The sequence below is a fragment of the Zeus faber genome (genome assembly GCF_960531495.2).
Source record: "Zeus faber genome assembly, chromosome: 22".
NCBI lineage: Eukaryota > Metazoa > Chordata > Actinopteri > Zeiformes > Zeidae > Zeus > Zeus faber.
In genome coordinates, this window is record NC_137209.1 from 18,286,346 (window position 1) to 18,311,345 (window position 25,000).

Sequence of the window (25,000 nt, forward strand, 5' to 3'; positions counted from 1 at the left end):
ATGGAGGGAGGGAGGGAGGAGAGGAAACAGGAAGTGAGAAGTTGGAAACACAATATCACCGCACGGTTTAAGCCAGTGGTGGTCAAGCTGCGGCCCCGGGGGCTGCATGCGGCACCGTCGGCACCCCCTGTGGTGCGCCGACATTCATTCAAAGAAGGAAATACATCTAAACATATCTTTAAAAAAAGATCGTCTTTAAATTCCGCTTCTGTTCACAATTTCATCCCATTTTAACAGGTTGGATATGAACCTGTTAAGATTGGATATGAAGCTTTTATAGCATTTTGGGATGAAAGGGCTGTGTTCGTCTTTTTCAGATTCAAACCAGCTTTCTGTGCAGGAGGAGACTGCTTACATAACAGCATATTTTTAATGCATCTGTAAAAAACGCTCCTAAACGTGACATATCATATATGAAATATGAAATATGATATATTCAAATAATATTAATAAACAATAATCCCAAATGAGAAATGAGGAAGTGTGGGAAACTCTGCGGTCCCTCATTCCTCTGCACATGGCTCCAGGCTCAATTCCAGGACTGGACAGGGATTTCTGACATTTTCCAGGTCACTCTGCGTACTGTCCCTTTAAACAGGTGGAGGGAAAGCGAGCAGAGGAGATAAAGGAGGAGTGTTTGGGGCGCGGATCAGAGGGAGACGAGAGAGAGAGAGAGCGAGAGAGAGAGAGAGAGAGAGAGAGAGAGAGAGAGAGAGAGACCCCGACCCCGACCCCGACCAGGTGGAGGGTTTGTTTTACCTTTGCTATCTGGAGTTATCGCCCTGAAACGAACAGATTTGTTGGGGGCTGGATCTCGGGCTGCTTCGGCCTCCGGGAGGCGGTGAGGTCCACTCTTTAGTTTTTTATTTCTCCTTGTGTGTATTTTAGCATTTTGAAAGGGCCCTTGGGATTTATTCGGCTTTCACCTTCAAGACATTGGGGCCGGGATACTTTGTTTTTTTTTCCAGTGAGGCACATTTTCATTTGACTTGAATCGAGTCTGCAATTAGGTTTTGTTTTGTCCAACTCGCCGTGATCCAACCCCGTCGTTGTTGTTGTGTTTGGGCGGGTTACAGGTTCCACTTTTCAGTCTGCTAATACGGGTCCGCGCCCCCCGAGTGGGATGAAATAACAGTTTGCATGAGTTCGTAATGAGTGTATCCACAAGAAGTCGTGCAGGACTCGCAAACGATTCGTTCGCGGCGAACAAATCCCTTGAATGACTCCGGGAGTCACTCCCTGATTCGCGACTCGGTCAAGGCGTTTGACACAATTCACGCTGAACGGGATCGATTCCCACGTCGCCTTCCGCCCGGGAGGAAACTTTGTGACTGAACCAAACGATTCTTATGTACTGAACAAGACAGACGCCGAGGCCGGTGGACACGGCAGCTTCAAAAGAGCAGGAGGAGAAGGAGGAGAAGGAGGAAGCGGAAAATGTGATGAAGGAGAGCAGGCACGGCGCTGGGCAGAAGAGGAGACGTGCTTCCCAGCTGGAGGTTAATTGCCAGCTGACCTCAGGGCCTGGCCGGTTCAATGGAGGCCCCCCCGAGACCCCGGCTTCTCCCTCCCAAACCCAAGACCTCTCCCCCAGACCTCCTCCCCCCTCCTCCGTCTTCCCCGCCTGCGTGGACCAAGTGACGGTCCCGTGTTTTGACACCGTTCACACAAGAGTCGGCCTTAAACTCCTCCATGGGCGTCCACAGCTGCATTCCCAGGACCTGGGACGGTCCAGCCTCCACCTCAGTGTTAGTGACGGAGGGACTTGGGTGAGGGGGTGGGGCGGAGGGGTCAAATGGCAATTATTTTGTTTTGTACGAGTACGTTTCTGCTTTGTTGTCTCTCGTCGAATTGGAATCGGAATCTGTTGACGTTTCACCATTTTTTTCCCACAAAAAAAGCAGAAAAATGGTTAACAGCCTGGAAAAAAAGAAGAATAGTCAAATGTGCAAAAATATCCAGATATCCAAAGGCAATAGCAGTACGGGGATGAAATTAATCATAGATGATATACTCTCCTCGATGGAAAGATATGAATACAGCAATAATACAATGCATAACATGGAGGGATCACATTGAATGAGTAGGTTTAAGTTACTACTATGTTATTAGTGATTTATTATAAAGCTGGGAACGAGCGTTCAAAGTTAAGACCTTTCCGCAAATTGGCACAACTGTGCTTTGCAGCATTTACCTTCCAGCGCCTTATTGATCCAACACTAACAGCACCGAGGTCATCACTCACACATCACTCAGCAACTCTCGAAGGAGTCGCTCACTGCACACAAATCACTCGCAACAAACGAATCATTCCCTACAAAACAAATGATTCGAAACAAAGTAATCATTCCCTGCAAACGAGTCGCTCAAACAAGTCGTTCGCTGCAAATGAATAGTCTCGCACCCCTCACACATGCACATGTGCATGCTTCCTCCTCTTTGTCGCGCACACAGCGACTCCTTCTCCGGCATTTGATGCATCTCCCCTTTTAACAAAGGTCTGTTAAGAAAAAAAGGGTGGAGGCGTGGGCGGAGGGAACAAAGGGAGCGGATTCCTCTCGTCGTTCCACCGATCGCGGCATCTGGTGAAGCTAAGTAAACAGAGGCTGAATCCCCGGAGCAGCACCCAAGGACGCTCCCGTCGGCCCTTTCTGCAGCGCCTCATCAGCCCGCTTGTTTCTACTCCCGTCACCAGATTGTGATATCATGTCCAACATGGCCGCCGCGCGTTAATGGCGGGGCGTGGCCTCTGTTTGTAGCCCCCCCCCCCTCCCGTAGATCCGACCTCTCATCACCTTTATTGAAATTTTTAAATTAAATAATGATTAAAAATTAAACACCTCCGTGCTTAATTAGAGGAAACGTCTCCGTGGACTCTTCCCTGCGTTCACTTCTACACACACACAAACGCCCGCACACACACATGCACTCACGCACACACACACACACACACAGGCACGCACACGGACACAAATGCTACGAGCTGTTCAATCACACGATGCTTCTCTTCTTCCCAATTAAATTCTCATTAGCTTTATTTATTAATGACAAGGATTCAAGACACGTACGTAACAATTGTAATATTACACATAACGATGATCATAATGAGGTAAAATTAAATTAAGTTATAAATTCATTAATAATTAAATTATAATAGTAATAAAAACACCTGAATGAGGATTATAATAATAATAATAATAATAATAATAATAATAATAATAATAATAATAATAATAATTAATAATAATTAATAATAGCAATACACAGGGTCCAGTTTAGCCGTGTTAGGTATGTATTACAGTTTTCACAAACACACACCGCCACAATTTGTCCGACAAATTGCCAGCGTCGGGCCCTAATGTGAAACATGGCAACAGGAAAATGCATGTGGCCCCGGGTGCCGTGTACCTCGGCTCAAGCTCGCGGGTGGAAATGTTTAAATCCAGACGTCGGGCGCAGCGCTTTTTTTTTTTTGATTCGATTCAGCTAATTGTTGTTGCACAGAGCACAAGTACCGAGGCAACGAAATGCATTTCCCTGCATTTCACCATCCTAGTAACTGACGTATCTAGGAGCAGTGGGCTGCCATGTAGCGGCGCCCGGGGAGGAGTTGGGGGATTAAGTGCCTTTGCTCAAGGACACATCAGCACGCCCCCAGGAGGAGCCGGGGATCGAACCGATTATTTGACGACCCGCTCTACCGCCAGAGCCACTGCCCCCCGTTCAATAGGGAGATTCAGTCAAATGGAATAAAAACAACAATGTGTGACAATGCGAATTGCGCCCCGATCACTCCCTCAGGACACACACACACACACACACACACACACACACACACACACACACACACACACACACACACACACACAATTAAAGATCCGGTGGCATTCATAAAACGTGGCGAGCGTGGGCGCCCCTTCGCCAGGTCGGCCTATTTATCTATCTATTTATTTTCCCTCCCCGCGTTGTGTACGCTGCTTAACGGGTGCGGTGCGGGTGGGGTTTTGCCGTGGGAATGGAATTCTGAGATTATTCTGGAGACACCGGGAGACCTTTTTTTTTTGCGTGACCCTTATATGGACCATATAAGGGTCACGCAAAAAAAAAAAGTCGGTCGGTGGTCATAAAACGGTCGGGAACCCCTGCTCTGGAGTGATGTGAAAGTCGCATGAATTCAGATTTGACTGTTCCGACTGAGGTCGCACTGCGAAAAATGGGACCCGTCTCCGATTTAGGACCGCATACAAGAGTGGCCGAATCCGAATTGAAAAGATTCGAATTGCACGTGATTTCTGCAGTTCACACTGTTACGAAAAAAATACAGATCTGAGTCACATATGAGCAAAAAAACAACGGATTTGGGCCGCGCCGCCTGCAGTGTGAACGTAGCCAAAGCGTCCCGCTCCTCAAACCAATCGAATCGCGCCAAAATTCTTCCACTTCTTTGCAACAGTTTTTTGGAAATTTCATATATGATAATACATGATATTGATCAAACTCGAACCACAAAGACGCCTGACACGTCCCGGTTACAAACGAGACCTCCGCCGGGTCCGTGCGTACCGCGGTTGCCTTGTTCCAGATACTTTTAGACATCGATAATAATCCGAGCGATAATAAAATAATTCGAAAAATAAAATAACAATTTAAAAAAAAAACAAAAAAACCCTCCTCCCTTGCCCTCACGAACACGGAGAGCTCCCCGTCTCTTTTCATCCTGAGGAAACCTTCGGGCGTTTGAATCTGAATGTGTCATTTGCCGACTGACATTGAGGCGAAAAATCTCATTTCGGGACCCGGTCGCTTTAGGGGGGGTGGGGGGGGGGGGGGATTGCAGCGTACGGTCATCGGGGTAAACGTGGTGGCAAACAAGGTGGCATTGAAAACGTCGTTTAAATATTGAACAAAGACGCCGTGTAAAGAGCCTCAGGTCCCCGTGTGCCTGCCGGCGACGGAGCTTTCGGCGTAAAGCTCTCGTCCCGAGGTCCAAGCCGCCGCCTCCTCGCCGTTCCAATCAGGTTTCATTGACGATTTGCGGGGTGTTGCCTCTCTTGTCGGGTGATTGGGTCTTTTTTTTTTTTTTTCGTTTTTTTTTTTTTACACTTTCAGAGCACCCTTCATCCTATTTAACTTTTTTTCTTTGAACTTACCCCCCAAATCCATCGGTTCAAATTCATCGTTAGGCTTATCAATGATCATTTGAAATATTTCAAATGATCCTTTCGATGCAGGTGAGTGACAGCAACACGAGACTATTTAAATAGAATTATTGAGTAATATTACATTTCGTATAATAAATTGATGTGTTCAATTAAGATACAAGTAAAGTCAATTATTGAATAACTTTGTAACATAAAATGTTGACTTTTTATGACAGCTTGCAAGCACAACTGATGACAACTAGGATCCTAGGAAGTTTTTATTTTGGCATGTTAGAAAGAGGCGAGAAGTATCGCTTAATTTCACAGCAGCTAGGCTAGTTGATCCCATCTGCAGCTATGTATTGACGCTAACACAATTAGCATATGGCCCATCGTTATCTCTGTACTGGACACAGGGGTGAAATTGGCATCCATCCGCTCGTCTGAATCTGGGTCCGATAGACAAAAATAATTCCAAGTAAGGTAAGGCTGAGGGATTTGTGGCGGGGGGGCCGCAAACTAAACCAAACTGAAGTTCCCTCTTTTTCCCAAAACAGCAGCATTTTCACCAACAAAGAACTTGATGTTGAGTTTAGTTTGGATTCACAGTCGGTTTCACGTCGGGGTCGAGGTGCAAGGAGGCGGACATCTTGTCTCGGGAGCGAAACTCTTTCTGCCTTGACCCGGGACCACATGGGTCTGCGCTTGACCTCCACCTTTTGCGGTGGGTGGGTCGGGGATGGTGGGGGTGGGGGGGTCACGGCGGGCTGCCCTCATTAGCGGGCGGAGGTCTCCACCTTCATCGGGGGGGGGTCCTTCACCCCTCATTCACAGAGAGCGCGACCACACAGGGGCGGATCGCTCACCACCCGGACTGGAGCCGCTGGAAAGGGTGAATCCCATTCAAGCACATTTCACCAATATGTTTAAGTTAATTAGGAAGAGGTGGGGGGGGGGGCACACACACGCACGCACGCACGCACGCACACACACATACACACACACACACACACACACACACACACACAAAGACGAGTTACTTCCCATTAGGGCCCCGGGTCCAGACAGAGGGGCCTCCACCTGCACTGCGTTTGTCCCCATCCGGTCCAAAACATGGAGGAAAAACAAAGGAATTCAACGTCTACTTCCTCCAAATTCTAGTTCCACGTCTCACTTTGTTTTGCCCATTTCACCCCCCCCCCAAAAAAAAATGTTTGTGTTCCCATACCCGGGACAGGAACGGTGTCAACCCTGCTTTCAACCCTCCCCTACGGGCGTCCAAGAGAAGTAGAACTCCCCTCGAACCACGTTTGAGTCCCAGTTTTACTCCACAAGGGACAGAGCGGACGTGGAGGAGCCCCCCCCCCCCAACCTCCAATGGATGTGTGAACAAAAGCTTGGCCAAACTGTCGGGCCTGCAGCCCAGGGTGTTTACAACTCTTGTATCTATAACCAACAAATCAACGAGAACCCCCCCCCCCCCCCCCCCCCGCCACCACGACCCATAACCCCCCCCCCCCTCCACATACCTCCCCCCTTGTATGTGCGCCCCCCTTGAGCCGCCTGGCTTTATTGGGAACAGCAAATTAAGGACCCGTCCATCTGGGTGTGATCACCAATTACAGAGCGGAGCTGTCAACACGCATTACGGCCTGCAGGGAAGGCGGGCGTGTCAGGGCCTTTTATGAGAGCGGAGAGAAAAGGGAGGGAAGGAGGGAAGGAGGGAAGGAAGGAAGCGCCGGCTTCTCCATCTTGTAAACCCGGTTTCGAAGCGACCCGGCGCGGCGGCTTTCCGGGTTTCCATCTCCGCCCCTTTGTGTTTGGGCCGCGGAGCGGCGGCCCCATTGTCCCCCCTCCCCCCGCGCGGGCTGAGGACCGCTCGCCCCCCGCAAAACAGGGCCGAGCGCGGTTATCGCTCGCAGCGGACGCGACGCTTGAGCGCGCTTCCTCCCCAGCGCCGAAATAAAGCGGCCATGTAAGCGATATGAAGGTAATAACGCCGGAATATAGACCCCCGCTTTCATGGCCGCTCGCTGGCACGGCCGCTAATTCTCCGCCCGGCGTTTCCCACAACACAATGGTGCCGTCATTAACTTTTTGCTCCATCGGAATGCTCCGAGGACCAAAACCCGCCGACCGAGCCAGCCGACCCCCTCCCCGCCGCGAAAACCCTCCCCTCCACCACCCCCCAACACCCACACCCCTATTCTGCTTTTCTTCTTCTCTCCGAGGTCAGTGTGGGTTTTTTTTTTTCTCTCTGTTTCTGTAGGGTCCTAATTTGTGAGGACCAGGTGCGGCCGGACCCACAGCGAGAGGGGGGAAGGGGGAAGGGAGGGAGGATGGGGGTGGTGGTGGGGTGTGACGGGCGCACAAAAGGCTTCGCCGGAGAGAGCGAGAGAGAGCGAGAGAGAGAGTGAGAGAGAGAGAGAGAGAGAGCGAGAGAGAGAGCGAGAGAGGGAGAGAGAGAGCGAGCGAGAGAGAGGTTATGGGTGGGCGCAGCCTGTTCTCCGGCCCAGCGGCCGTCGCACCCAATGGACGTCCATTGACGTCACGATCTGGAAGCGCAGGAAACGTCCTCTCTTACCTGTGCACGAAACCGGGGTCGGTTTGTGTCGTGTAAAGTGTGTGTGCGTCAGCTTGTGTGTGTGTGTGTGTGTGTGTGTGTGTGTGTGAATGAATCATTGTGTGCACACGGGTCACTGCAGGACAGGAGATTTGGGGGCGGGCGCTACAGTCGCTCTGGAGTTAGGGTTCAGGCTGTTCCATAGACTGTGGGAGGGTGGTAGAAGGGTGTGTGTGTGGGGGGGTGTGTGTGTGTGAATGGTGGGTGTTGTGTTGGGGGTTCCAGTGGGGTGGTGGGGTTGGGTGGAGGTGGGGTGGTGGGTGTCCAGGACTAATTGCCACTAATTGAATTGGATGTGCTGATCAGATGGGAGGCTGTGGACGTAATGGGAGTTGTCACAGCAGATAAGGCCGGGCCGGGCCAGAGTGTCCACCTCATGTGACAGCCTGTAACGTAGCCTGTAACGTAGCCCGCCGGGGGCCGCGGACCCCTTTGTCCCCGCCACAAAGCCCCGGCGAGCGGAGCTGGCGGTTACAGCCAAGGCGCTGGGAGGGGTGGAGGAGGAAGAGATTTGTTGTTATTTGGAGTTACTGTTCTGTCGCATTATTTAGGTGTATCTTCAGCCCTTACTCGTCATTTTTCATATCTATATATCTATATAGATATATAGATATATAGATATATATGTATGTATAGTATATATACATATAAATATGATGCCTCTTCTTATGTTGAAAAATAATGTTTTTCTTTAGTTTTTGAGTTGAATTTTGGTTTGGAACGAGTCGGTGAGTTTGGAGTCCTACCAAACGATCCAATGCACGGCCGTTTTCCAACCCCTCCCGTCGTCTGTTTGCATTAATAACATAACAATGTATTTATTTATTTATTTACCTTTATTCTACAGTTTGTATATTTTGTATTTCGCCTTTTCTTGACCTGCTCTGCTTTTTAGTTGTTGTTTTTTTTTGCTGCTGGGACACCTGAATTTCCCCCCGGGGGCTTAATAAAGACTTATTTCCTCTTATTCATTCATAATCTTAGTTTACCTGCGCGCGGAGTAGTAATGTCCACCCTTTAATAATCATCAAAAACCACTCACTCCAATAACTCCAATAACCCTTTGGGCGACCAAACACTTTTTTGTATGCATTTGTGCATAACCCCCCCACCTTCAGAGGACAACATGTTCTGATCAGCTACTTCACAAGTCTCCAAAGATAGCAAAGCAAACACCAACAGAGTGACAGAGAGACAGAGCCGGTTGGTCTTTGGCGCCGCGACTCATTTGATGTGACTTGTTTTTATTTGCTGGCGACGACCTTGACAGTACAATAAAAGCCTCAATAAAAGACAAAGTGACACGAAAGTGACAAGTATTCTGCCGAAGTGAGAGAAATAGAGCGAGAGAGGGAGAGAGAGAGAGAGAGTGGAAGACAAACAGATGTTGAGGAGAAAGGAGGGGTGGGTTTAGGATGGGGGGGGAACTAGCCAGCACTAAAAAGATGAGAGTGAGAGGTGAAGGAATGCGAAGGCTCAGCCTCAAAGCCTCGTCCGTCCTTGAAGTAAATGGGAGTTTGAAAGTTTGCGCTGAACACGTGAATATGTGACGCGACTCTCGGGTGACAAATCTGACCCCGAATTGACAGGCATTATCACCCAAAACCGGAACGTGGACCCCGCGACTCCCACCCGGCAGGCTCGTTTTGACGGATTTGATCGCTCCGGGTCGTTGCGTCATCAATTTTTTGTTTGTTTATTTTTGTTGTTATTGTCTTTGTGTTTGTGCTCGAATGTCGAAGATCACACCTGCGAACGCAGGGAAAACAGACAGGTGGTGAGACAGGTGGTGGGGGTGGGGGGAGGTGGGTGGAGAGAATAAGAGAATAAGTGAAGGTGGGTTGTAGAGAAAGAGAGCGGGAGAGAGGGGTGGGTGGGTACAAGGGAAGGGGGAAAGAAGTGACAGAAAGAGAAAAGAAAAGGAGGGAGCGAGAGACCGTAACCAACACGGGACAGAAGAGAGAGCGAGAGAGAGAGAGAGAGAGAGAGAGAGAGAGACGGAGTGAAAAGAGAATGGCACTGGGTCTTTCCCAAGCCTGCAGCAGTCCAATTAAGCAGGATTTCTCTAACTGCGTGTCACACACACACAGGAACACATACACACACACACACACACACACACACACACACACACACACACACACACACACACACACACACACACACACGCACACACACAGACATGCACACACACACAGGCACACACACACACACACACACACACACACACACACACACACACACACACATTAGGACCATAGCAACCATGCAGTCAGTCGGCGCTGTTAAGAAACTAAGTGTGAGTTCAACTGAAAACATGCCAGGGCTGATCGTGTGTGTGTGCGTGTGTGTGCGCGTGTGTGTGGGTGTGTGTGCGTGTGTGTCCATCATCCATGCATGTCCTCACTGTGTGTCACACACACACACACGCACACACATACACTCACACACACACACCTACCTATAATAATCGTGTGATCGAGTATGCAGTGGGTGTGTGTCTGTGTATGCGTGTGTGTGTGTGCGCGTGTGTGCGCGCGCAGATGTGTGAGCGTGTGGGACCAAAGCCCTGGCGAAGCCCGCTGCGAGGGGTCGCGACCTTTACAGAATCACTGCCTCTGCATGTCAGTGCTAATGGAGGTTAGCGCCCTGGCAGCTGCAGCGGGAGGGGGGAGGTAGAGAAAGGGAAGGTGAGGAGGGAGATTAGAGGAGGGCAGAGAGAGAGAGAGAGAGAGAGAGAGAGAGAGAGAGAGAGAGAGAGAGAGAGAGAGAGAGAGGTGGGAGGTGAGGAGTGGGAAGTAATGCAAACACACACACAAACACACACACACATATTCTTGTACTGGTATCAGAGTGAGGTCCGGGTAAATACACCTGCTTAGTGAGGACCTATGTTCCCGGTGCACATTGAAACCAAACAATAGTCAGTTCAGCGACCGGTCCTCACAAATATAATAAAACAAACACACACACACATACACACACAAATTGACACATACACACACACACACAAATACACACACACACACACACACACAAACCCACCGACTCAGGCGGGTGAGAGATGAAAGGAGGGAGGAGGAGGCGGGTGAGAGAGACGACAGAGGGAGAGAAACAGTGGAGAGTAGCAAGGGACATGAAAGGGGGGGAGATAAATTAGAGGAAGAGAAGAGATAAATAGACGGGAGAGAGAGAGAGAGAGCGAGCGAGAGAGAGGGAGAGCGACAGAGGGAGAGAGAGAGGGGGGGGGGGGATGAATGGAATTCCTGTGTGACCGAGAGGAGGGAGAGAAGAGGGGGATGTTCCAGAGGAGGAGTGTGCAGGTGAGGAGCTGTGAGGAAATGGGATGAAAAGATATTTTCACGGAGAATAAACACGAGGGAACTGAGAGGAGAGGGGGATGGAGTGAAGGGGTGATACAGGACGGAGAGAGGGGAAAATAAACAATGGATGACGGAGGGGAAACGGAGAGCAGGGGAAAGCGAAAGAGGAGTGTTTTGGGGGCAAATCATGCAGCGTGACAACATGACACGATCGGACAGAAACCTCTCTTCTCCTCCTCTCTCCTTCTTTCTCTTCTCTCCTCTTCTCTCCTCCCTTCCTCCTCCACTAGAATGAACTAGAACCAGAATGAACTAGAACCAGAATGAACTAGAACCAGAATGAACTAGAACCAGAATGAACGAGAATAAAATAGGACTAGAATAATAGAGCTGTAATAAACTAAAAACCTATTATGAACTAGAAACAAGAATAAACAAGAACTAGAATAAACTAGAATAAATTATTACGAGAAGAATAGAGCTATAATAACTAAAAACTATTATGAACTAGAACTTTGTATAATTAATTGCAACCAGAATAAAGAACTAGAACTAGAATAAACTAGAACCACAATAAACTAGAACTAGAATAAACTAGAACTAGAATAAACTATAATAACGTAGGACTAGAATTATAAAGCTGTTATAAACTTAAAACTATTATGAACTACAACTAGAATAAACTAGAACTAAAATAAGCTAGAACCACAATCAACTAGAGATAGAATAAAATAGAACTAGAATGAACTAGAACCACAATCAATTAGAGATAGAATAAAATAGAACTAGAATAAACTAGAACTGGAATAAACTAGAATTAAAATAAACTAGAGCTAGAATATACTAGAACTAGAATAAACTAGAACCGTAATCAACCAGAGCTGGGATGAACTAGGACTAGAAAAAAGAAGAACTAGAACGAATAGAAGCGGAAAAAATAATAGACCTGGCCCATGTAGGGAGGCAGCGTCATCGAATTGTTGTGAAAGCAGGAGTCCTTCGGGTTGCCAGGTTCAACACAAATCTGTAAACTAATACACAACCCCCCCCGTCGTTCATTCTTATTGTTATCATCGTTTTTTTTAATCTCCCGAATTGCGTGACCAAATGGAAATGAAATGTACTCCGAGCCGCAGCCAGAGCAGGAATGGGACCTCTTTTGCCCCTTCCCTGTCGCCGCGGAGGGGCACGGAACGAGGCGACGCGCTCGTTCCGGCGTTGGAAGAGAAGGTTTTTTTGTTTTTTTTCCCCTTGCAATCTCCGTGAATAAAGCTCAGCTTCAAGAACAACATCGGCCATTTGCCAAACGTTGACCTCTGTAACATCTCAGAGTCTGAAAGATGTACAGGGTGGGAGCGAGGGAGGGAGGAGGGGAGGGAGGGAGCGTGTATGTTTGCCTTAAAGGAAAGGTTTTCCTATTTTTCAGCCTAACCTTTATTAAAACGCTATTTTCCCATCGTCTGCAACGCATCGCCATCCAGAAACTTACCGCTCTGCTGCAGCTCCTCGCCGGGCTTCAACGCAGCGCCCTGGGGCAAACGATTAATCCTTAAAAACCACGAATCCCCCGCCCCCAGAAGAAGTTTATCGTCGTCGTGTAATTTTCTGACATGTTTCGAGCAACAGCGATATCGCGTTTCATCGAAAATAAAAATATGAATAAAAGTGTGTGTGCCCATTACCGCAGCGGATCCTGAGCATAGCGCCGGCCGCAGCAGGTTGCCAGTCGGAAGCGGGGAAGCTCCCCGTTTCTAGTCTCTCGTGGTGGGGCAAAAAAAAAAGCCCAGGTCACTAAAAGCCTGAAAAACACGGTTTGCGGCCTTTTCGTGGAGATTCAAGCGCGGTTTCGGACGAAATGTTTACGATCAAATTGCTGTCATTCAGACATATGGGACGAGCCGCGTTCCGAAAGGAGGCTCCATCGTTTGCCCCACTGGAATGCATGGAAGCACGGCAAAGCGCTGACGTGAATTATGGGATGCAACATTTTACGGGGGCCTGCGTGGGGTGGGTGTTGATCTGACCTTTAAAAGATGTGAAGTTCCAAGAGTGTTTTAATTTTCAACCAGCTTTTTTTTTTATTGTTTTGTTTTTATGCGAGTCAGTCTGCCAGCGTCACGCCCCTGCAGCGTTTTCCACCCTGTGCCTACAGTGTGTGTGTGTGTGTGTGTGTGTGTGTGTGTGTGTGCGTGCGTGCGTGCGTGCGTGCGTGTGTGTTTTCGGCAGCGTGTTCCACCCGGAGCAGAGCTGACAGCCGCGGCCTCCAACACCCCCAGTGCCAGTGATGGGCACCGGCGGTTGACGCCTTCACCTGTGACGTCATCGGTGAGAGACGGCGATGACGCAGCTGCCGGTGCGCGTGCAGGGGGCCCTTTCGCCGTCACCGTCCGGAACTCTTTTATTTTAATTTACATCTTTATATATTTAAACAGAATGCTGTGGTAAGTTTGTTTAACTTTACAGCCTTTTTTTTTTACAAAATAAATTAAGTAAATAATGAACAACCACATATAACAATAATAACAATTATTTTCGAATGACTATAACTGTGGACAAAGTTTTCTATTAAAGTTTAAATTTATGTTTTTCCCACAAATAATTTTCGAAAGTTATTTCCTGAATACTGAATAAATAAAATAATGGCCGTTCGGACCACGCCCACCTCATATACTTCTGGTGGGAGACGCAACAAGGAGCGAAATGTTTCCCAAGGGCAAAGTCCGCCTTTCTGTAACGTGTTGGGCTGAATGAGATGGAAAACATTCGGACTGAGGGGTTTTGATTTGGCCAATATGTGCTGCCTTTTTGTGTGTGTGTGTGTGTGTGTGTGTGTGTGTGTGTGTGTGTCTTTCTATAATTTTCGTGTTTGATCAGAGATATTTTGAAATATTTATGATCAAATACTTTGTTTATTTATTTATTCATTCCACAATAATAATCATAATGATAATAATAATAATAATAATAATAATAATAAAATGTAATAATAATAATTCGTATTATTATGTGTTGTCATTATTATTATGGTTATGATTATTGTTATTAATGTCTGTTTATTTATGTAGCAAACCTTTACCGTCCTTTACCGTTGTCTGCCGTGCGGCCCGGAGAAGCCGCTCCCACTCGGGCCCCTTTCCGCCTTGGGGCCCCTTCCAGCAATGTGTCGATCAGACCCTTGTTGGGTCTGATCACACATTGAATATAATATGTAATAATAATTAAGACGGTTTCACGGTTGGAAAAGTCACTCCCGACAAATTGCACAGAAACACACTGAAATGTGTTTCTACTATAATTACAAATGATAAATTTATCATAACGAACCACAAACAATCACGCGTGGACATTTTTTTAGTAAACAAACAAACAAAAAAACACTTAAAACCCACAATTACGTAATATTGCATTAGGCCCACTGTTTTTTTATTTATTTTATTTTAAGAGGAATTTTTCATTCTTTTCGTTTTTCCCCATGCGGTAAATACAACGCGCCAACATTTTTTAAGGACCGAGTTTTGTGCGCCCCCCCCCCCCCCCCCAAAAAAATCTAAATGTTCAGCACTTTTTTTTTCCTTAATTTGTTTTTCAAGTTTTCCGTTTTATGTCCGACTTTTATCATCTTCGCACTCGTTTGTTGCTTTTGGTGCAAATAATCCAAATGGACCTGGTTGTTCTGTGGAGGAGGAGGCTGCTGTGCGGTCAAGGCCTCAAAACGACGAATCAATATTTGATTAAAAATAAATAAATAAATAAAAATACACACACACACATATAAATATATTTTATAAAATGCCTGAAACTACACCGTATTCGATGATAAAACAGCACCCTAACTTCCTATAATTAGATCTTGAAATCGTCCGGGTCTCAACATTTGATAAAGTCAATGAAATAATTGATCATTTAGCTTTTTGTTCATAATCATATCACATAGTCACATCTGCTGTGTGGCCCTTTATTGCAAAAGGGAATAAAGTGCCATACATACTGTATCATGGTTGTACCATTTGAAATATCGTATAAATACTCCTAGTGTCTGTTCAGTCACAATGCGTTTAGTTATATTATTATTATTATTATTATTATTATTATTATAGGTTAAAATAAAAATAATAAATCACATGAAACTCAAACCCAACTCTGCAGGAATAAGCTCAGTGGGTGGGTGGTTAATGATTGATTTAATTTTAATAAAGATTATTTTTCTTCCCTCCCCTAAATGAAGGGACGAATGTTTATGTATGTGTATATATATATATATACACCGTATATATACATTTTATTTTTTTATTTTTTTTAAGAAAATTTGACTTTTTCAAAGTTTAAAAAACACAGTGTCAGGGTAAAATTGCAAACTGGACTTTGTTTCAGGCCTCAGTGTGAAAATGAGCGTTTGGTGCAACAGGTGGTTGAACACAGAGTTAGAGCGCCACCTACCGACCCAGAAGTTGAAAAATAATTCCCCAGGAGAGTGCGATTCAAGTATGAAATACATGTAATACCCATATCCCACTGAATTCTTCGGAATCCAAAAACAGGGGATATAAATATCCAATAAATGGGCATCCGTGTGACAAGTGCTACTACTATTAGAAATACATTTAATAGAATAAATAATATTTGGCATGTGACCAGATATTTGGCAGAAATATTGCTGTTTATTAGATGATATAAGTGCAAATTATACAATTGTTTATTATAAAATGGAATATTTTTGAATCTATATATATATCTATCTATATATATATAGATATATATGAATGTATTTTAGTTAATATTTAGTAATTCACTTATTCTTCCCATATTCTTCCCTTTCTGTTTTTCATGAAGCCACCTGAAATTTAATTGAAAGTGAGAGACATGGCAATAAAGAGAGGGACAAATAGAGTGTGTGTGTGTGTGTGTGTGTGTGTGTGTGTGTGTGTGTGTGTGTGTGTGTGTGTGTGTGTGTGTGTGTGTGCGTGCGCGTGCGTGCGGGCGGGCGTGCGAGAAACCCCCTGATGCACGTGGAACTCCAGAAAGATAACAATGATCTGATAATGATTTGAGATAAAGTGGAAAATAAAAATCCCCTTTAGTGCATTTTGTCAAATAATTCCCATCGGAGCCCAACGGTCATGAGGGAGGGATGGAGTGATGGAGGGACGGAGCGAAGGATGGAGAGATGGACGGGCGGAGGGATGGAGCGAGGAAGGGATGGAGGTGTCGTGGGAAACATAATTTATATAAGGGAGAGAGGTAATGACACGCTTAGAAAATAGAGAGAGAGGTGGAGAGAGAAAGAGGGATGGAAGACTGAAATAAGAGAGAGGGAGGGAGGTAGGGAAGAAGAAAGGAAAGGGAGATTACCAGAAAATGACACACACACATGTAAATAGAGAGAGAGAGAGAGAGAGAGAGAGAGAGAGAGGGATGGAAGGCTGAAATAAGAGAGAGAGGGAGGGAGGGAGGAAGGAAGGAAGGAAAGTGAGATAACGAGAAAATGTCACACACACGTAAAGAGGAAAGAAGAGAGAGAGGGGGAGAGGGAGAGAGAGAAAGAGGTGAAAGGTTAACAGTCATATGAGAGAGAGAGAGAGGGAGAGGGAGAGAGAGAGATAATGACACACACAGAAAGATCGAACGAGAGGGAGAGGGAGGGCGGATGGAGGGAGGGAGGGAGGGAGGAGGCGGCCATGTTTGTTGGTGTTTGTGCCATACAGTGGAGTCACCGGGAGGCCAGCGCTATCTGCCAGGCTCCCCTGTCACATCGCATCCCGTCTCTCCCCCCGCTCTCCCCCGTCTCCCAGCGCACTCCTCCGTCCTCATCCCCCTTTTTTCTTGCCTCTTTTTCCTCTTCTTCTTCTTTTTTTACATCTCTCCGTCCCCCCATCCCCTCTGACGCGACCTCCTCCTGGTTTTAACGTCTCTTCGCATCTCTTTTCACACTTTCCTCCCTCTCTCTCCTCCCCTCCCCTCCCGCCCTGACACTTCTCTTCTTCCTCGAAGCCTGTTGTCTTGTACCTTGTCTGGTCCAAAGGTCGCGACCCCTCGCTGACCCCCTGGTGACCCCTTGCCGACCCCCAGCCGGATCACGGGGGGTTAGCTTCTCTGTCAGCTGCAGCTAAAAGCCCAGATAAGCCGCTCGCTCGCTCATTAGTGCTGAGACAGAGAGAGAGAGAGGGCAGGTGTGTGTGTGTGTGTGTGTGTGTGTGTGTGTGTGTGTGTGTGTGTGTGTGTGTGTGTGTGTGTGTGTGTGTGTATGTGTGTGTGTGTGTGTGTGTGTGTGTGTGTGTGTGTGTGTGTGATGCAAGACGATTTGTGAACGATTCATTCAAAGTGAACAAATCTTCTAAATGACTCGGTGTACGGGAGACACTCCTGCAAAAGAGTCAAACATTTCATCACTAGTGTGTGTGTGTGTGTGTGTGTGTGCGTGTATGTGTGTGTGTGCGTGTGTGTGTGTATGCGTGTGTGTGTGGGTTAGTGATTCAAGACTCCCATATGATTCAGTCATAAGGAACAAATATTTTAAATGACAAAAGAAGGGGCAAAAGTGTCGAACATTTCATCGCGCGCGCGCGTGTGTGTGTGTGTGTGTGTGTGTGTGTGTGTGTTAGTGATGTGAGACTAAGACCCTTGTTCACTCATTATCGAGCAAGAGAGGGCAGGTGTGTGTGTGTGTGTGTGTGTGTGTGTGTGTGTGTCTCTAATGTAATGTAATGTAATGTGTGTGTGTGTGTGTGTGTGTGCGTGTGTCAGTGATACAAGACGATTTGTGAACGATTCATTCAAAGTGAACAAATCTACTAAATGACTCGGCGAACGGGAGACACTTCTGCAATAGAGTCAAACATTTCATCACTTGTGTGTGTGTGTGTGTGCATGTGTGTATGTGTGTGTGTGTTTGTGTGTGTGTGTGAGCACTTTAGTGATGCGAGACTTGCAAACGGTTCATGGCGAATAAATCTTTTAAATCATTCAGTTGTCAGGAGTCAAAGACAGAAACGCTATGTCTGTCTGTCTGTCTATCTATCTATCTATCTATCTATCTATCTATCTATCTATCTATCTATCTATCTATCTATCTATCTATCTATCTATCTATCTATCCGTCTGTCTGACTATCCATCTAAAGCAGGAGAAACTATTTAAAGTATTGATTTATTATTAATGGGTGAGATTGATTTTGCAGGAAACAGGCAGTCTGAAATACACGAGAGGAGAGTGGAGTTTTCCCTCGTTTTAAATGAAATGAACAGAGGAAAAGTACACAGGCGCTTTACTCCTCCTTTCGCATCCTTTCATCCCGATGCTGCTTGACGGCGACAGGGTTTAAATATGAACACATATCTTTTTAAAGCTTTTGAAAAGGAACATGGCCTCCTGTTTCTCTTTCTAACCTCCAGGGTGACACTGTAGACGGACAATAAAATACCATAACATAAGATAACACTTTAGTCATTACCGGAGGAAAATTCAGCATGAAAAATATATAAATATAGTTATAAAATCAATAGAAATCTCACATATTTTACTATAAATCTCTATATAAAATATATTTAATAACAATGTGATATAAAATTAAATCAAAATATGAAAAACAAATATATATAATAAACACATATATTTGGCTATATATATATATATATAAACAGAACATAATGTAAAATATAAATAAAAAACATGAATACAAAAAGTAGCCTTGATAAATAAAAAACACGTATTTGGATATATATATATATATATATATATATATATATATTTTAAATATATTTAAAATATAAAGCACGTATCTATATATGCAGTAAATATATATAATGCAAATATTACCAATTACCAAATTATCAATACATAGAGAATTTGTATTGATTGAATTGATTTTAATGAGTTGTGTTGACATAGTAATGATTACATCAACTTAATATTGTGTGTTAGACAGGACCTGTGGGCTGAACAAATACCATACAAAGGACATTTTCAAGGTGAGTATCATTTCATTTCCCAATCAATTCTACTAAAGCCATGGATTTTGGGCATATTCTCAATTGTGATATGACCAATAGTGAGCTCGTGTATTGGGGTTGGGGTACACCTGCTGATACAGTCGATGGAATATGTTCTACACGTGACGCTCGTCATACATAGCAGTGTCATTTGGTCATCCTACCCTTCAGCTGAGCAGAGCAGTGGATAAGAAGGATAAAGTTTCATTTGGCAAATCTGCTCCGCTAGAGAGGGCTTTTCATCCGTGCCACGGGGAGGAAAAGCATGATTTTAATTTGAGTTTATTCGCGTAAGAGTGGACCTCTTATGTGAAGCAGTGAAAAGGGATGATTGGCGGACGGTTGCTGAGAAAAGGGCCAAGACGTCTTCTCTTTGTAGGCACGAAATCGTTTATGTAGCCCCTGCAATCAGGGACCTCATGGAGCGCTGGCCTGCATCGTTTGGTGCAACATGGTTACGTTTCTTTTCTCTTGCGTTTTTAAATTTGAAGCCATGATCTTGATGGTTTGGTAGACGATTGACAAGAGTTTTTTGATTGAATTTCGTCTTCAGGCAGCCATTGATTACACCGTATGGAATCCACTGTGTCGTTTGTGTTTGTCCAAAGACAATAACGCAGCCATTGTGTGGTAATGCAGGTTTGGAATGCGCAGCGTTTCCCTTCAACAGATGGTGCATTCAAAGGGCACTGAGAACAGGGCTGACCCCGAATGCCAGAAATGATCAGACGGACGTGATCCTTTTCTCAACATCCTCGTAATGGATCCTCTTTTTGTGTTCCGTTTTTGGTTTTCTCATAACAATCCTCACCAATGCAAGACGTAAAAAACATTCCCATACTTTGGAATATTATTGAATGCACCACCAAGCATAGTTTTGAAAAGAGTCGTTGCTTGCAACTTGTATTAGACTTGCAACAGTATTGCATGATAAAAATGTGAAGAAAATATGAATACAAATATATATGCTAAATATTGACTGTGATGGATTGTCTATCTATCTATAGCACGTTTTAAATCTCTGCAAGTTTAAAGTAGGTAAAACTGAAGCCAATACCTTCCTGGAAAATATGAAGTCCTGCATTTGTGCTTATTAAACTAGATGAAACGGACATGATGCTTTAAAAACGCCACGTTCCTTTTAGGAACATGGCGGTGTGGAGATGGGACGGTTTGAGCAGCCACACCTGACCTGGATCCAGGTGATTGGGTCAGGGTGGCTGCATTCCTGTTGCTCATTGGTTGGGCTAATGAACAGCAGGTTAAAACCCCCATCCCCACACACACACACACACACACACATCGTCGTTTGTGTCTCTGTGCCGGAGTGCCCTGAAAAGCGCCACTCGGGTGGCGCGTGGTGGGCAGAACTGCCACAAACCGGATGGTGAAGCCTGACATCTGCGTGTAACCGATGCCAAAGTTTGTTTTGGCAGGGCGCCTGCCTGTCGTATTGGTCCCAAGCACATTCTACGGAGAGCGACCTCACTTGGAAAACGAAATACCAGTCAGTAACGGGGGGTCATCCTTTTGCGTGGTCTAAAGATAAATGAAGAATTGAAGGGAACAACCACGTGTGTATGTGTATGTGTGTGTGTGTGTGTGTGTGTGTGTGTGCGTGCGTGCGCCTGCGCGAGGGCAAAAATAAACTGTCCTGTTGTTCAACTGAATTCACTAAGAGTGACGTTCTAAAAAGTCTGCTGTAATCATCCAATTCATTATCTCTAACGCGCCAGTCTATCTTTCTCCCGGTCCACCCCGGGAGGGAACCCAAAATCCTGGAGGGAAGGTGTTTGGGAAGCTGTTCCCAGAACTTGGTGGACTGAAAGCCGGCGCAAAATAAATGAGTCCCAGCAACGGTATTTTCCGAAGACTTCACTGGTTTCACAGCACCGCCAGATGTAATTCAGAGTCGGACGACGCTGTTTTGCATTTTGAGGTCCCCGGAGGAGGCGACAGAACTGATAGTGTAACAGGAAAAGGAACAGAAAACCAAATTTGAGATTTGAGGTGTGTTTCTCTGTCAAAAAGATCTTGCCTCACAACTTTGTCGTTGATTGAATTAATTACTTTAAAGCTCTACATGAACAAAAACATGAAAACTACCGAAGAAAAGCGAACTAAAGCTAATCCTCCAAACTCAATGTAGTCCCATGGTCGGGCATAATTTATTTTATGTAATATAATAATAAAATAATTTAGAAGTTTTCATAACTCAAAAAGAATCAAAGACACATTTGTTTTTCGAGTGCTATATAAAAAAAAAAAAACAGAAATAGTTCCTCTTCTCCAACGGTGGGAGTGCCTCACAGCAGATTCCCAGTTCCCCTTCCCAGAGTTGAAACAAGTCAAACTTAAAGAAGCTCGACCTGGAAACACACACAAGAAATCACTCCGATTCCACGCCGTCTCGTTCGGGGACATTCGGGGCATCGTGGGCATGTGGCTCCAGGACGACGACGCAACTCTCCAAGGTGAGATTGCTCTCTGTTTAGAAAGGGTTCCGGTTGAAAAATGTATCGACGAATCTATCTTCAATGTTGCTTAACTCTTACTAACTGACTGTCAAAACAAAACAACCTGATCTTTGCATTCTTTCCAGGAGTGGCGGACCCCGCCACCAACAATGAATCGAGGAGCACATGCATAACGCAAATACATTTAATAGCTGTTTTCCGTCAAGTCAAAGTATCAAAAGTCACCTCACTGATTACCACTTTACTAACTGCTATCAGCGTTTGCATATTGAAATGCCATATAAAGTATCAAATATGAGATTTTTTTTTTTTACTTAAAAATCTCACGGATTACCACTTTAGCGAACCCCCGTTCAGCGTCCTGTCTCGAGTTGTTGGACACAGAGCGTCTCAGGGGACATCAATGGTCATTGTTTGGAGCAGAAGTGAAAGTGATTGGGATGGATATGGATCCTGATTTCACTTCCTGTATGTCTCCGCCCGACTTCCTTTCAGGACTTTCCTCCTTTCCTTTTGTTTTTTTCTCCCCCACTTCTCAACAGGGTCTGAGTGGGAAAGCTGCTCCTCCTCAGAAGATGAAGATGGAGATGTTCAGGTAGCAGCCATTTTGACATTTTATGATAATTATTATTATCCATTGTTTATTCATAGCTGTATTTTTCTGGTTATTTTTAGTGTTCATTTGTATTGTTTATTGTTAATTTTTAGGCTTGTTCTATATTTCTTTGTTTCTTGTTTATTTTTGTATTATATACTCTTGAACTTGAACTTGAACTTATATATTTTGTTGCAGTCGATTCATTATTTTTAGGTTCATTGTTGTACTGTATATTTCCAATCTTTCTGTATTATGGTTAATTTTTAGGTTTTATTGCAAATTGGCATTTTGGTCTATCTAATTATCTGTCTGTCTGTCTGTCTGCCTGTCTGTCTATCTGTCTATCTGTCGGTCTGTCTGTGTCTATCCATACATCCGTGTCAGATCTTGGAGAAGGAGAGAGACAAAGCCAATCAGAGGCTGTCGGAGATAGAACAAGGTGAGAATTATTTTTTCCTATTTGTTAACATTTTCGTTCTATTCTAAACGTGTACCTATTCTGTTGTCCAACTGTCCAACACTCTGTCCGTCTCACCCCTCTGCAGCGTCCTCCCAGCTGCTGATGCAGATGGACGTCCTGGAGATGCAGTTCCAGGTGGAGCGTTCCTGCCGGGAGAACGCTGAGGCTCTGGCTGTCCAGGTGCTTCTGTCCTGTCCTCTTCCTGTCCTCTGTCCTGTCCAGGTGCTACTTTCCTGTCCTCTGTCCTGTCCAGGTGCTATTGTCCTGTCCTCTTCCTGTCTTCTGTCCTGTCCAGGTGCTACTGCCCTGTCCCCTGTCCTGTCCAGGTGCTACTGTCCTGTCCTCCATCCTGTCCTCTGTCCTGCCCCCTGTCCTGTCCAGGTGCTACTGTCCTGCCCTCTGTCCTGTCCAGGTACTACTGTCCTGTCCTCTGTCCTGTTCTCTGTCCTGTCCAGGTGCTACTGTCCTGTCCTCTGTCCTGCCCCCTGTCCTGTCCAGGTGCTACTGTACTGTCCAGGTGCTACTGTCCTGTCCCCTGTCCTGCCCCCTGTCCTGTCCAGGTGCTACTGTACTGTCCATGTGCTACTGTCCTGTTCTCTGTCCTGTCCGGGGGCTACTGTCCTGTCCTCTGTCCTGTCCTCTGTCCTCTCCTCTGTCCTGCCCCCTGTCCTGTCCAGATGCTACTGTCCTGTCCTCCGTCCTGTCATCTATCCTGTCCAGGTGCTACTATCCTGTCCAGGTGCTACTGTCCTGTCCAGGTGCTACTGTCCTGTCGTCTGCCCTGCCCACTGTCCTGGCTTCTTCTGTCCTGTCCTGTATTTTGTCCTATCCTTTCCTGTCCTGGCCTGGCATCTGCCCTGCCCGTACCTCCTGTCCTCTGCCTTGTCCTGTGTTGACCTATTCTGTCCCGTCCTGTCCGTGGCACGGTGGCGCAGTGCATTGCACTGCTGCTTCACAGCAAGAAGGTCCTGGGTTCGATTCCCGCCTGGGGCGCTGTTGGCACCGTGCTCCGGCGGGTTATCTTCCAAAAAAACAGGAGCCTTTCTGTGTGGAGTTTGCATGTTCTCCCCGTGCTCACATGGGGTTTCCTCCACCTCACGTCAGTAAGGACCCCCCCCAAAAACATGCACCCATCATCGTCTGACCAGCGATGGACACTTATCATCTGGTCCCCGGGCGCGTCCACGTATGCTGCCCACTGCCCCTGGCTGTGCCCCCAGAGGAAGGACAAGCCAGGATGGGTTAAAAGCAGAGGAGCCATTTCACCGGCCACCATCAAGCATGTGCATGTGTGTGTGTGTGTGTGCAAGCATGTGTTGTGGAGTGTCGTGTGACAAATAAAGACTGTTTCTTCTTCTTTCTTCTTTCTTCTGTCCTGTATGTCCTGTCCTGACCTGTTTTGACCTGTATCTCTTGTCTTGTCCTGCACTGTCTGCTGGCGTGTCTCGTCCTGTGTTGACCTATCCGGCCCCTTCCTGTATGCGCTCTCCTGACCTGTTCTGTGTTGACCTTCCTGTATGTCCTGTCCTGTGTTGTCCTATCCTGTCCTGTATGTCCTTTCCTGGCATCTCCTATCCAGTCCTGTCCGGTCTTGTCATAGAAAGATAAAGGAAAGACCAAGATCGGGGTTGTTTTTTTATTTCTGCAGGTATCCAAGGAGAACAAAGTCCTGAAGAGGAAGAGCCAGATGCTGATGCCGCTCATCCCCGAGCTGCCCGAAAACATGGCCGACGCGACCCTCGCCCCCCTCGAGGCCGACGCGGACGCCAGCGGTGGTCCCGACGAGGACGGCGGCGAGGACGCTGTTCTGCAGAGCCAGGCCAAGATCGCCGGTGAGCCCACGTGATTCCTGGCGACCCGGATATCTGTAAAACACCAGATGCCGCGCCCAGCGTAGCGTGTTTGGGATCCGCGATCGTTCACTGGGGGTAGAACGTCCTCCTGGCATCCAGATTTTCACACCTTATTTAGAGGCAGACTGCGGTTTTGGAGATACCGAAAAAAAACAATTTGGCGTACGACTGATTCTGATAAGGCGCCTTGTGGTGTTCCAGAGCTGCAGGCGTCCCTGGACGGCGTGTTGGGCGAGCGGCTGCGCTTGGACCAACAGGTGGCGAGTGTGAGCGCAGAGAACCGCCGCTTAAAAGAACAGGTAGCAGCGCTAAGCACACACATGAATAACTGAGCGAGTGTGTGAGGAGTCAATGTCTGTCCATTTGTGTGCGACACAATGAATTATTGAGTGGCGGGGAAAAAAAGTGTGTGAGTAAGTGAGCAAATGCATTAGCGTGTGTGTGTGTGTGTTGTGTGTGTGTGTGTGTGTGTGTGTGTGTGTGTGTGTGTGTGTGTGTGTGTGTGTGTGTGTGTGTGTGTGTCTGCCTTCACTTTAAAAT

The 25,000-nt window shown here is 46.2% G+C and overlaps 1 protein-coding gene across 1 annotated transcript in view; it reads left to right on the forward strand.

The window, feature by feature from the left end:
• Positions 1-21,438: 21,438 nt before the first annotated feature.
• The window catches only part of shtn2 (shootin 2), a 10,694-nt gene continuing 7,132 nt past the window's right edge, over positions 21,439-25,000 (forward strand). Inside the window, exons 1-6 of the mRNA XM_080023588.1 lie at positions 21,439-21,546; positions 22,092-22,144; positions 22,532-22,586; positions 22,693-22,787; positions 24,256-24,439; positions 24,662-24,759. Coding sequence (XP_079879714.1) covers positions 21,513-21,546; positions 22,092-22,144; positions 22,532-22,586; positions 22,693-22,787; positions 24,256-24,439; positions 24,662-24,759 — 519 coding nt within the window. The 5' untranslated portion in view covers positions 21,439-21,512. The remainder of the gene's footprint in view (positions 21,547-22,091; positions 22,145-22,531; positions 22,587-22,692; positions 22,788-24,255; positions 24,440-24,661; positions 24,760-25,000) is intronic.